General features: G+C 37.3%; 1 protein-coding gene across 1 annotated transcript in view; it reads right to left on the bottom strand.

Moving 5' to 3' along the window:
• APAF1 (apoptotic peptidase activating factor 1) overlaps positions 1–13,034 on the bottom strand; it is a gene marked incomplete at its 3' end in the record, with an annotated part of 88,896 nt that overhangs the window by 18,722 nt on the left and 57,140 nt on the right. The window contains exons 19-22 of the mRNA XM_082666383.1: positions 10,802–10,927; positions 6,461–6,580; positions 4,306–4,422; positions 2,502–2,627 (exon numbers count right to left, since the gene is read on the bottom strand). Of these exons, the coding sequence (XP_082522509.1) occupies positions 2,502–2,627; positions 4,306–4,422; positions 6,461–6,580; positions 10,802–10,927 (489 nt within the window). The remainder of the gene's footprint in view (positions 1–2,501; positions 2,628–4,305; positions 4,423–6,460; positions 6,581–10,801; positions 10,928–13,034) is intronic.

Below are 13,034 nucleotides of genomic sequence, written 5' to 3'. Positions count from 1 at the left end.
CCAGAAAACTACTAGAGCTAATCAATGAATTTGGTAAAGTTGCAGGATACAACATTAATGCACAGAAATCTCTTGCATTCCTATACACTAACGATGAAAAATCTGAAAGAGAAATTAAGGAAACACTCTCATTTACCACTGCAACAAAAAGAATAAAATACCTAGGAATAAACCTACCAAAGGAGACAAAAGACTTGTATGCAGAAAACTGTAAGACACTGATGAAAGAAATTAAAGATGATACAAACAGATGGAGATATATACCATGTTTCTGGATTGGAAGAATCAATGTTGTGAAAATGACTATACTACCCAAAGCAATTTACAGATTCAATGCTATCCCTCTCAAACTACCAATGGCATTTTTCACAGAACTAGAACAAAAAGTTTCACAATTTGTATGGAAACACAAAAGACCCCAAATAGCCAAAGCAATCTTGAGAAAGAAAAACGGAGCTGGAGGAATCAGGCTCCTGGACTTCAGACTACACTACAAAGCTACAGTAATCAACAGAGTATGGTACTGGCACAAAAATAGAAATATAGATCAATGGAACAGGATAGAAAGCCCAGAGATAAACCCACGCACATATGGTCACCTTATTTTTGATAAAGGAGGCAAGGATATACAATGGAGAAAAGATAGCCTCCTCAGTAAGTGTTGCTGGGAAAACTGGACAGATACATGTAAAAGAATGAAATTAGAACACTCTCTAACACCATACACAAAAATAAACTCAAAATGTATTAAGTGATCTCAATGTAAGGACAGACACTATAAAACTCTTAGAGGAAAACATAGGCAGAACATTCTATGACATAAATCACAGCAAGATCCTTTCTGACCCATCTCCTAGAGAAAGGGAAATAAAAGCAAAAATAAACAAATGGGACCCAGTGAAACTTAAAAGCTTTTGCACAGCAAAGGAAACCATAAACAAGACGAAAAGACAACCCTCAGAATGGGAGAAAATATTTGCAAACGAAGCAAGTGACAAAGGATTAATCTCCAAAATTTACAAGTAGCTCATGCAGCTCAATATCAAAAGAACAAACACTCAATCCAAAAATGGGCAGAAGACCTAAATAGACATTTCTCCAAAGAAGATATACAGATTGCCATCAAACACATGAAAGGATGCTCAACATCATTAATCATTAGAGAAATGCAAATCAAAACTACAATGAGGTATCACCTCACACTGCTCAGAATAACCATCATCAAAAAATCTACAAATAATAAATGCTGGAGAGGGTGTGGAGAAAAGGGAACCCTCTTGCACTGTGGGTGGGAATGTAAACTGATACAGCCTCTATGGAAAACAGTATGGAGGTTCTTTAAAAAACTAAAAATAGAACTACCATACGACCCGGCAATCCCATTACTGGGCATATACCCTGAAAAAATCCATAATTCAAAGAGTCATGTACCACAATGTTCATCGCAGCACTATTTACAATGGCCAGGACATGGAAGCAACCTAAGTGTCCATCGACAGATGAATGGATAAAGAAGATATGTCACATATATACAATGGAATGTTACTCAGCCATAAAAAGAAACCAAATTGAGTTATTTGTAGTGACGTGGATGGACCTAGAGTCTGTCATACAGAGTGAAGAAAGTCAGAAAGAGAAAAACAAATACCGTATACTAACACATACATATGGAATCTAAAAAAAAAAATGGTTCTGAAGAACCTAGGGGCAGGACAAGAATAAAGACGCAGATGTAGAGGATGGACTTGAGGACACAGGGAGGGGGAAGGGTAAGCTGCAACGAAGTGAGAGAGTGGCATGGACTTATATATGCTACCAAATGTAAAATAGGTAGCTAGTGGGAAGCAGCCACATAGCACAGGGAGATCAGCTCGGTGCTTTGTGACCACCTAGAGGGCTGGGATAGAGAGAGTGGGAGGGAGATGCAAGACAGAGGAGATATGGGGATGTGTGTATATGTATAGCCGATTCACTTTGTTATAAAGCATTAACACACCATTGTAAAAGAATTATACCTCAATAAAGATGTTAAAAAATTAAAAAATAGAAGAACATACAGTAGGCTTAAGGCCTCTAGATCCATAATCCTTCGTTACGGTAAACTATTCTTTTTTCACAGGATTTTATCCCTGTAATAAACATCTTACTCTTAAAGAAAGAATGAAATTATTTCAATTAGATTTTACTACTGTAAAGTAAAATAGAAATTACATAAATGTGGCAAAAAGTATATTTATTGATTCAAATACGAAGGCAGGTGGGAGAATTCAAATGAATGCTTCATTTTCAAAATAAAGAATCTCCCACTAGAGGGTTCTGAGTCAAACTGCCTGCCTCACTCACAGAAAAATATGGGTTTCATTTATGCCCATGTGCATAATCTAAAGGGAAGCCCAAAATAATGTGATCTGAAAGTTCACATATCAGATTTGAGGCATAATCAAAGTGTCCCTTCATTAGAGTCAGCATTATGTATGTTAGAAGTTCAACCTCCCTCTCACCTGAATTGCAGAGTCATCAGAGCTTGAGATAAGAGTCTTTGCATCAGCTGTGAACTGGATGTGCCGTACAGTGTTCTTGTGCCCAATCCTGGATTGGAAGATTCTGTTGTTTAGGAGTTCTAAAATCTTCAAGGTAAAAAACCAGAGAAAATTAATACGAAGAAATTCAGCAACACCCAGGCATTACAACCCCAAAATATTAAATCGAAACTAGACTACAGAAGGGTATAGAATTTCCATCTCAGTGCTTTCAGTTTAACCAAAGATACACAAATGAACGGCACAAATACAGACATGCACATCTATGCACACACACACATGCACACCCATAAACACCCTAAAATAAAACATTCACTGGAATGACCAGATGGCAGTAGGAACCAGTGGTCCTTCTTGAGTATTCAACTACCCAATTCATCAAACAAGTAGCAGTCTGAGCTCAGCCTCCAAAAAGAAAATGACATTCAAGATGGATGAGAAGGAAGAAAGAAAAAAATCCTGGATGAGAGACAAAGCAAGCTCTTTATAAAACAACACAGAGACAATGCAAGATAAAGGATGATGAGGGAGACAGGTAAAGGAAAAGAGCATACACGAGCAGGCTGGGAGGCAGTACACTGAGGAGACTTGAAAGGGCTAAAGATTAATATGCCAAATACAGAGAATAAGAAAGTAGAAAAGAAGTCAAAAAATAACAACTATGTCAAAAAGGCTTTCAAATAAACTCACACCAAAAAAAGTAAATACGTACTAAGTAAGCACTAGGGATGTAATGTACAACACGATAAATATAATTAACACTGCTGTATACTCTACAAGAAAGTTACTAAGAGAGTAAATCCTAAGTGTTCTCATCAAAAGGAAAAATATTTTTCTGTTTCTTTGATTTTGTGTCTATGTGAGATGGTGGATGTTCACTAAACTTACTATAATAAACATTTTATGATGTAAGTCAAATAATTATGCTGTATACCTTAAACTTACACAGTGCTGTATGTCAATTATATCTCAATAAAGCTGAAAGGTAAAAAAAACTCCTCTTTGTAGGGCAATATGGACTGAAGAATATTTGTGTAATTCCTTACGACAATGAATCCAAAGTAAAATAAATGTGGCCAGTGGCATAATTAATAAATTAAGAAACAATTCCAAAAAGCTCAGGTGAGAAAAGGAGTCAATATTCTTTTAAAAACTATTATGTAGCTAGAGAAAACTTGCTTTTGTGATGAATTTCACTTGTGATGAAATCACTTTTTTCCAAAATGATTTTTATTATACTCTCTTTTTTTCCTTACAAGCTTTTATTTTTATTTATTTGATCTTATTTGATAAATTAAGGATTTCAGGTGGTAAACTGGTGTACTTCTAATACCAAAAGTAGAACAGCGAGGACTGGTGAAATAGGTAAACATAAGGCACCTGCACTGATATTCCCGATGAACCTGATCAGAACCAACATGGAAACAACTTACACCCCTAAACGGCCAAGTTTCTAAGAAGAGAAAAAATGCTCTTTGCATAGTTAGCTAAATCTCTGAGAGTGTTTGATATATTTGGAGAACAGCAAGACAACTGGGCAGAGAATAAGGAACACAAAAAGACAAAAAGTATGAGAAAGAATAGGAAAAGCAATATGAAAAATATACAACTAATAGGATTGTAAGATTATTTTTAATCTAACAGAGGAATGACTAATTATCATAGAAAGATTTATTTAGTATATAAGTCTACAATGCCAGGTGTATCATTAATTTAAATAAAAACTATACTGCACAGAATGCCTCTGCAGAAAAGAACTGAATACCTGAATGGCTCCATCTTCGCCTCCAAATGCAAGGTACTGAAGCTGTGGACTTAAGCAACAGCAACTCACTTGAGCTTTAGTCAGATAATCAATCTGACCTGTGTTTCCATTAATGAGCTAATGAAAAATAAGTCACAATCAAGTATTAGACTGTAAGAGCAGTTTTTGTTCTTTAGAACAGAGACTTCAACTGAAAAAATTAAAATGAATATAACCAACGAGAGCTCCCAGGGGGAACAACAAAACCCTATTCTATTCTCAGCAGGCTGCATTTAGCACTTCACACTTTCGTTTCATTTCACTTTTGTGGTTCATATACATTTTCGTAAAATAAAACAAGCTTTAAAAGGTTTAAAAAGCAGCTACTGTGCCCACCACCTGAGACACATCTGTCTGATTTGCAATCCCACAGCTAGCTCCACACTGTTTCCCATTTCTTCACAAAGCCCATTTTAATAGGGCTATCGTTTATTAAAATACACTTCCCTGATATTTTTCAAGGGGTTTGGTGAAACAGGACTGAGACAGACATTACATAAAAAGACAAATTAAAATTAAAATGGGTTTTATATCCTCCAAATTACTCACCAAACAGTATAAATTAAGATTTTTTTCCGCTTTTTCTTCTGGGAGGAGGAGGCGTTGGAGAACAACCCATTAGCACAATTTGGGTTGTAATGCATAGACTAAGAGTACCAAGTTTCATAACCTGTACCCAAACTAATGATTATTCTTTAAAATCCCACTAATAAAAATACCTTATCACTCAACTAAAACATGTGACCTGGGAAAATATTTCTCAATCTTAAATAAACTGTCAGATCTATCCCTCTAATTACAATTACAACCTAAAAGTCTTGAATTATTTTTCAATACGAAATAAGCAGTCACCTTCATTTCAGGTACAAAGATTATAGGGTCAATCAATCAAGATAGCTTTTCCTTTACAATATTTTACCCGGCATGTTCTGATCTATTAGACATTCAAAATGAAGATTGAATTACTAAAAGGTGATTATCTTCTTTCCCTCAAAAATCAATTTCCATACTTTTTTAAGTAGTGACTAAAAAATGTATGTTCACTTAAATGGAACTATTACTTGTCAGTTTAATTGTCCTCTAAACTCTCCCACAATCAATGACATAGAATAAAATATTTTTATAGTCAGATGACTTCTTGAAGTCTCAGTTATGACAACTATTAAAGAAAGGTTGCACAAATTTAATAAAGGTAATATAAGCATTGAACTTGACAAGAAAACTGTAGTGGAAAAAACCCCAAGTGGAAGAATCAGTCTGCTAAAAATCAGTAATGAGGAAATCACATTCAATTCCACATCCCAATTCATCCCAGAAATACAGGGCATTAGGAGCTCCTCATCGACACATTCAGGACAATAGTAAAACTTGTAAAATACAAAACAAGCCATATTTAGAGGAGTCTCACAGCTTGACTCTGACCCACACAGCAGATGAGAAGAAATTACCACACGCCATAGACAATTTATTCCCAGATCTCTGCTTCCTGAGTTTGGATTCCACCTTGACACTATAAAGCAGCTTACAGATTTTTGAAAATGAAAAGGACCTTACAGGTGAAGAAAGTGAGGTTCAGAGAAGTGATGCTATTTACTAAACATCACAGAACTGGCTGACGATAAAGCTTGAACTTGTACCTTGGTCTCCTCAGTGAACAGTCACTATTCCCTCTACTACATCAAGTTGAGCTTTGCAGCTTTAGAACTTGTTAAACTCCATCCTACCCTGTCAGTCTGTCTCAAGCTCTTGCTACATTTCACACCTTTCATGTGCGTGCTCCCTCTATTTCCCTCTCCTCTTCTCTATTCCATTTCTCTCTTCACTCTAGTTCCATTCCATTATCTCATCTCATTCTCTCACATGTTCTTGCCCCCTGTCTTCCAGTTACTAACAGGAGAGGAATGAGGTAAAGCAAGGTATCACCTTTTTTAATTCTAAATACTAGCATATGTGAGCCTCAGCTCAAGACCCACATATCTATAAAACTGATACCTACTGATCATCTGTCATATACTATATAATTACGCATGATCAAGTCCAAAAACAAACAAGAAAAATTTTGAATTGAGAGTTCAATCAAAACACTTTTTCCAACTATTTTCTAAAAAATACTCACTTGCAGACGTTTTATGTCATCAACTGCAAGAACCATCACTTCATTTTCTTGAAACACAACATCTATTTCTTGCTTTAACGCTACAGCAGAGTTCTTACATACTTTCTTTGTCTCCCAGAGCTGATTAAGAAATTAAAATACTAAAGTAAGATAACTGCATTCTCTGAAATAATGCAAAGACAAGTCTTAGTCTTAAAAACAATATACAATCATACCTCACTCTCCAAATGCCTATAATGCTAGAAAATTTTCAATTAGATTATAATTCAACAATAAAAATTTATTAATTACATAGTATAGGAAGAAGCAGTTATTATTAAGAGTAATGAATGCTAGAATCAAAATACCTTAGTAGGAATTCTAGTTCTACTGAAAGTTGTGACTTTGGGCAGATTACTTAACCTGGTGCTGCTCAAAGATAAGGACCTCCTGCTGTTTCTCACTGCTTGATACCAAGATAAGGAGCAAATCAGCTATATCACTAAACACACTGTTAACAGTATGCTTATGATACAGTTGATTTTTTTAAACAAGACTTTCTTGATGAAGGAAGCAGTGCATTGATTTACATTCTGGCTCAACCTTATTGAGACTGGCACTTTAAACAGCACTGACTTAACCTTTCTGTGACTGTTTCCTCAGTTGCAAAAAAGGATTGCTATGAGAATTAGCAAATTAACACAGGCACAGTACTTTGCCCAATGTCTGGCATACAGTAAATACTAAACAAATTTTAGCTAAACACAAATTTGTACAAAACACTGTATTAGATGCTACAGGGACAAACCAGGGTCTCCGGCCTCAAAGAGCTTATAATTTAAGATGTGTGAACAAGTCTGAGGGGCAGTGAAGCATTAGTGGTAAAGAGTTTTAAAATAACTCTGTGCTGGGAGATCAGCTGGGTGCTTTGTGACCACCTAGAGGGGTGGGATAGGGAGGGTGGGAGAGAGACACAAGAGGGAGGGGATATGGGGATATAAGTATACATATAGCTGATTCACTTTGTTATACAGCAGAAACTAACACACCACTGTAAAGCAACTATACTCCAATAAAGATGTTAAAAAGAAAACTCTGTGCTTAAATTTAAGGCACAATTTGATAAGTACCATAAGAAAATGACACACAGTCACATAGCATTAAAGGAGAAAGACATTTCCCCAAATGGAATACTAGGAAAGGCTTCACTGAAAGCTTGAGGGGACTTGTAGGGCTGTTAGGTTTTCGACAAGGAAAGATACAGAGAAGTAGGTTATTCCAAATGTAAGAAAACACATAGGGCTCCCCTGGTGGCGCAGTGGTTGGGAATCCGCCTGCCAATGCAGGGGACACGGGTTCGAGCCCTGGTCCGGGAGGATCCCACATGCCGCGGAGCGCTGAGCCTGCGCTCTGGAGCCCGCAAGCCACAGCTCCTGAAGCCCGAGCACCTGGAGCCTGTGCTCTGCAAAAAAGAAGCCACCGCAATGAGAAGCCCGTGCACTGCAACGAAGAGCAGCCCCTGCTCACCACAACTAGAGAAAGCCCCTGCACAACAACAAAGACCCAACGCAGCCAAAAATAAATAAATAAAATATTTTTTAAATACCTTTAAAAAAATACATAAGCAAAAGTACAGAAGCAGGGAAGTACGGGGTGTTTGGGGAAATGTGAGCAATTCAGTGTAGGTTACTTGTAGGAATAAAACAGAAGACAGACTGGTAGAGAATAGGCTGTACTGTAGAGAAGTTTAATGGCAGACTTTGGAGTACGTATTTGTTGGGTTGGCCAAAAGGTTCAGTTTTTTCCGTAAGATGGCTCTAGTAGCACTTAGGTGTCTTTAACTTCATTCGAAACAATTTTATTAGACTATATGTGACAACTGCCATATCAGCATGCATTTAAAAAAAAAAGACTTATCAAAATTGGTGAATTTTTGTGTAGCTATTTTAATATTGAAGATGGAAGAAAAAAGCAACATTTTGGGCATATTATGCTTTATCATTTCAAAAAAGGTAAAAACGCAACCAAGGGCTTCCCTGGTGGTGCAGTGGTTGAGAATCTACCTGTCAATGCAGGGGACACAGGTTCGAGCCCTTGTCCAGAAAGATCCCACATTCCGCGGAGCAACTAAGCCCATGCACCACAACTACTGAACCTGTGCTCTAGAGCCTGTGAGCCACAACTACTGAGCCCGTGTACTGCAACTACTGAAGTCCATGTGCCTAGAGCCCACGCTCCGCAACAAGAGAAGCCACCACAATGAGAAGCCCATGCACCACAACGAAGAGTAGCTCCTGCTCACCGCAATTAGAGAAAGCCCGTGCACAGCAAGGAAGACCCAACACAGCCAAAAATAAATAAATTAAATTAATTTATTTAAAAAAAAAAGAACGCAACTGAAACACAAAAGAAAAGATTTGTGCAGTGTATGGAGGAGGTGCTGTGACAGACCAAACGTGTCAAAAATGGTTTGCGAAGTTTCGTGTTGGAGATTTCTTTCTGCATGATGCTCCACAGTCGGGTACACCAGTTGAAGTTGATAACGATCAAATCGAGATATTAATTGACAACAACCAACGTTATACCATGCGGGAGATAGCCGACATACTCAAAATATCCAAATCAAGCGTTGAAAATCACCTGCACCAGCTTGAATATGTTCACTGCTTTAATGTTTGGGTTCCACATAAGTGAAAAAAACCTTCTTGATCATATTTCCACATGCAATTCTCTACTGAAACATTCCGTTTGGGACGAAGTGAGAGAGTAGCATTGACATATATACACTACCAAATGTAAAATAGATAGCTAGTGAGAAGCAGCTGCATTGCACAGGGAGATCAGCTCTGTGCTTTGTGACCACCTAGAGCAGTGGAATAGGGAGGGTGGGAGGGAGACGCAAGAGGGAGGGGATATGGGGATATATGTATACGTATAGCTGATTCACTTTGTTATACAGCAGAAACTAACACAACATTGTAAAGCAATTATACTCCAATAAAGATGTTAATTAATTAATTAATAAAGCAAATTGTGACAGGCAATGAAAAGTGGATACTGTACAATAACGTGAAACGGAAGAGATCGTGGGGCAAATGAAATGAACCGTCAACAACCACACCAAAGGCTGGTCTTCATCCAAAGAAGGTGATGTTGCATATATGGTGGCACTGGAAGGGAGTTCTCTATTATGAGCTCCTTCTGGAAAACCAAACGATTAATTCCAAGAATTACTGCTCCCAATTAGACCAAATCAAAGCAGCACTCAACGGAAAGCGTCCAGACTTAGTCAACAGAAAACACATAATCTTCCATCAGGATAATGCAAGACCACATGTTTCTTTGATGACCAGGCAAACACTGTTACAGCTTGGCTGGAAAGTTCTGATTCATCTGCGTATTCACCAGATGTTGCACCTTCGGATTTCCATTTACTTAGGTCTTTACAAAATTCTCTTAATGGAAAAAATTTCAATTCCCTGGAAGACTGTAAAAGGCACCTGGAACAGTTCTCTGCTCAAAAAGATAAAAAGTTTTGGGAAGATGCAGTTATGAAGTTGCCTGGAAAAATGGCAGAAGGTAGTGGAACGAAAGGGTGAATAAGTTGTTCAACAAAGTTCTTGATGAAAATGAAAAATGTGTCTTATTTTTACTCAAAAACCAAAGGCACTTTTTGGCCAACCCAATACTTCGGTAGACAAGGGAGCTACTATCTGTTTTGAGCAAAAATGACATGACTGGGGGCTTCCCTGGCAGTCCAGGGGTTAAGACTCTATGCTTCCACTGCAGGGGGCACGGGTTCGATCCCTGGTTAGGGAACTAAGCTCCTGCAAGCCACTTGGCAAAAAAAAAAAAAATTACATGACTGTATTGTACATGAGGAATATACCTTGCAAGCAGCATGTAAAAAACCAAGAAAGAAAAGACTTGTAGCAGAGGCTAATACAAGAAAGGCAACAGCTAATGAGCACCTAAACTTGAAGTGGAAAAGTAGAAAGAAATGATAGAAAATGGAAAGGTATCAATAGAATCCATTAGAATTGGCAAGTAATTGGATGTGGGAATTCACGGTAATGGAAAGAGTCAAAAGTTACTCTGAGGACTCAAATATAATATATTTAAATTAACCAAAATACAGTTTAATCATTGGACTTCTCCAGCACCTGGACCATGGTAACACTCAATTAACATGTACTGAATGAATGAGACTGCTATAGTCCACATAATAGCTCTTTTCAAGGATAAATATGAAACCAGCAGTTTCCTGTTTTACTTCCCTCAATACTTCCCATCAATTTCTTAACTAGGAGATTTAGCTTACCATCATTAAATGTCTAAAATGAAAATCTCAATATATCTCACCCTGATTGTCTGGTCATCAGAAGACGTCAAAAATGATGATCCATCAGGAGAAAACATCACACAATGGACCCAACTTAAATGTCCTCTACAATCAGCTACTTTTAAACATGAGTCCATATTCCACAACTACAGAATAAACACAACAAATAGGAAATCACATTCATAAGCATTTTGAATATATCAAGAATATTAAAAATAGCAAGAATGATCCAGCAATTCCACTTCCATGAATATAGCCCAAAAATACACTAGCAAAAATACAAAATAACTTGTGTGGATTATTCACTGCATTGTTATTTTTAACAGCAAAAAACTGGAAACAACTCAAATGACCATCAATAGGGAACTAACTGAATAAACTGCATTAATCACAAAATGGGATAATATGCAATCTTAAGAAAGTAATGAGAAAAACACCCTGATAACGACTAGTCTCTGGGATATGTTGTTTACACCAAAAAAGCAAAGAATGGTATATACATTTCTGCAGAAGGGTATATATGTTTCTCTCTCTCTCTCTCTCTCTCTCGCTCTCTCTCTCTCTCTCTCTCTCTCTGTGTATATATATATATGTATATATATATATATGCAAGCTATACTAAATGAGATAAAAAATGTGACTCTAGAGATGTGATATATATATAGATGGATATATAAGGCTATATATTATACACATAGATATCTGTTTATACATGCAAAAAGAAACATTAGGATGTTAAGACAAAAACGGTTACCTTCAGAAGGTAGGGAGGGAGAGTGGCAGGGAAGGGATAGGGATGAAAGTCAGACTTCCCTGAATAAAATTTATTATAAAGCTTTGATTTGGAGTCATACAAACGTTTTATCCATTTTTTAAAAATCAATCTAAAAAAATAATAGGATGAACATAAGTGGTTTCCATATTTTACTTTCCACTGTCATCTAATCCTCATTTCAAATGACTGCAAAACCCTAAAACAAATGAATGTGCTAATTGTACATGTATATACTTCTCCTGTTATTCATGTTTATTACAAATTGTCAATGTCTATCACTAGCCTGGCTGTATTTTGTCCTGAGTTCTGCTGCAAATTACTCAAATATATTCCAGTCTAATGAAGTACCATATGTGCCTGAGTTCCTCTCATTACATTCTGAATTACAGACCTACTTTATGATTTCAGAACTAGCATGGACAAAACAAGTACTTCATCACATGCCCAGTAGTTTTCAATCAGTGAGTTCTATGGTTACCAATTCGTTATGTGAAATTTTCTCTGCCTTATCTCTGGAGTCCAATCTGGGACATACAGAGCTAAAGGCCAGAAATGAAAGTGGTTCCACAACTGAAAAATCTCCCTTGAAAATCCTTCTTTCTCTTCCCTTCTTGCTCTCTCTCATTTCTTTGTCACTCACAGCCTCCAAAACTAAGTCCCTATATTTCAAGAAGAAAGACAATGTTTCCAGGAGATTTTTAAGAATAGCAAGGGGTAAGGATTTTAGAAGTGACAGGAAAGGCCACAAGAAGGGCTGCTCCTCCACTCCTCCTAAAATCCAGACAAAACCCAGGAAGGGGAAATTTCCAAGCATGCCTACCTTGAGGATCTACGGGTAAGGTGTGAGATCTCCTAGTAGCTCTGAATCTTTCGATTCAAGACCTCTGCTGAAGAGAACACTGCCCACAGCACCTACTCTCTCCCATTGCTGCAAACAGGACTGGAGCTCGTTCACACTCATTGCCTCTGCTTCCAATGGGAAGATTCTCACAGGGAAGTTATTCAGTGTTAGTTGCACTGCTGTACTCAGAATTAGGAGGAGCTTACAGAGCTTATCCACTCACTCTCATCTTGCTTGTATCTCCATGCTGAAGGGCTATATAGCTCAGCCACTCTCCAGCCATACCTTCATGTATAGGGCAAGGTTGGTGAACTCACTAAAAAATCACTGAAACAGGCTCAGAACACTGAAGAAGTGCTTGCCATTGTCAAGCTTCCTTTGAAGGTAGCCTGTGAACCAAATGAATTTCCCTATTTTCCAAATAAAGGCCCAAACCCATCTTCTTGGACTGTAATCACAAGGGGCTTCAAATTACTTGGTGGTAAGATAAACTCAAGGAATGAGTAGTAACAAAGCTTGGAAAAACTAATCCATCTATGGAGAAAAAATATCAGGGAATTCATTGCTTTTGAAAAAATTAATACAGCAACTCACTGGGTAGAATTCTTCTAGGTATAGACACTGAGTATAAAATCCA

Source organism: Grampus griseus, assembly GCF_964374135.1.
Source record: "Grampus griseus genome assembly, chromosome: 11".
In the NCBI taxonomy this organism is placed as follows: domain Eukaryota; kingdom Metazoa; phylum Chordata; class Mammalia; order Artiodactyla; family Delphinidae; genus Grampus; species Grampus griseus.
This window is presented reverse-complemented; position numbering and strand designations above follow the sequence as displayed.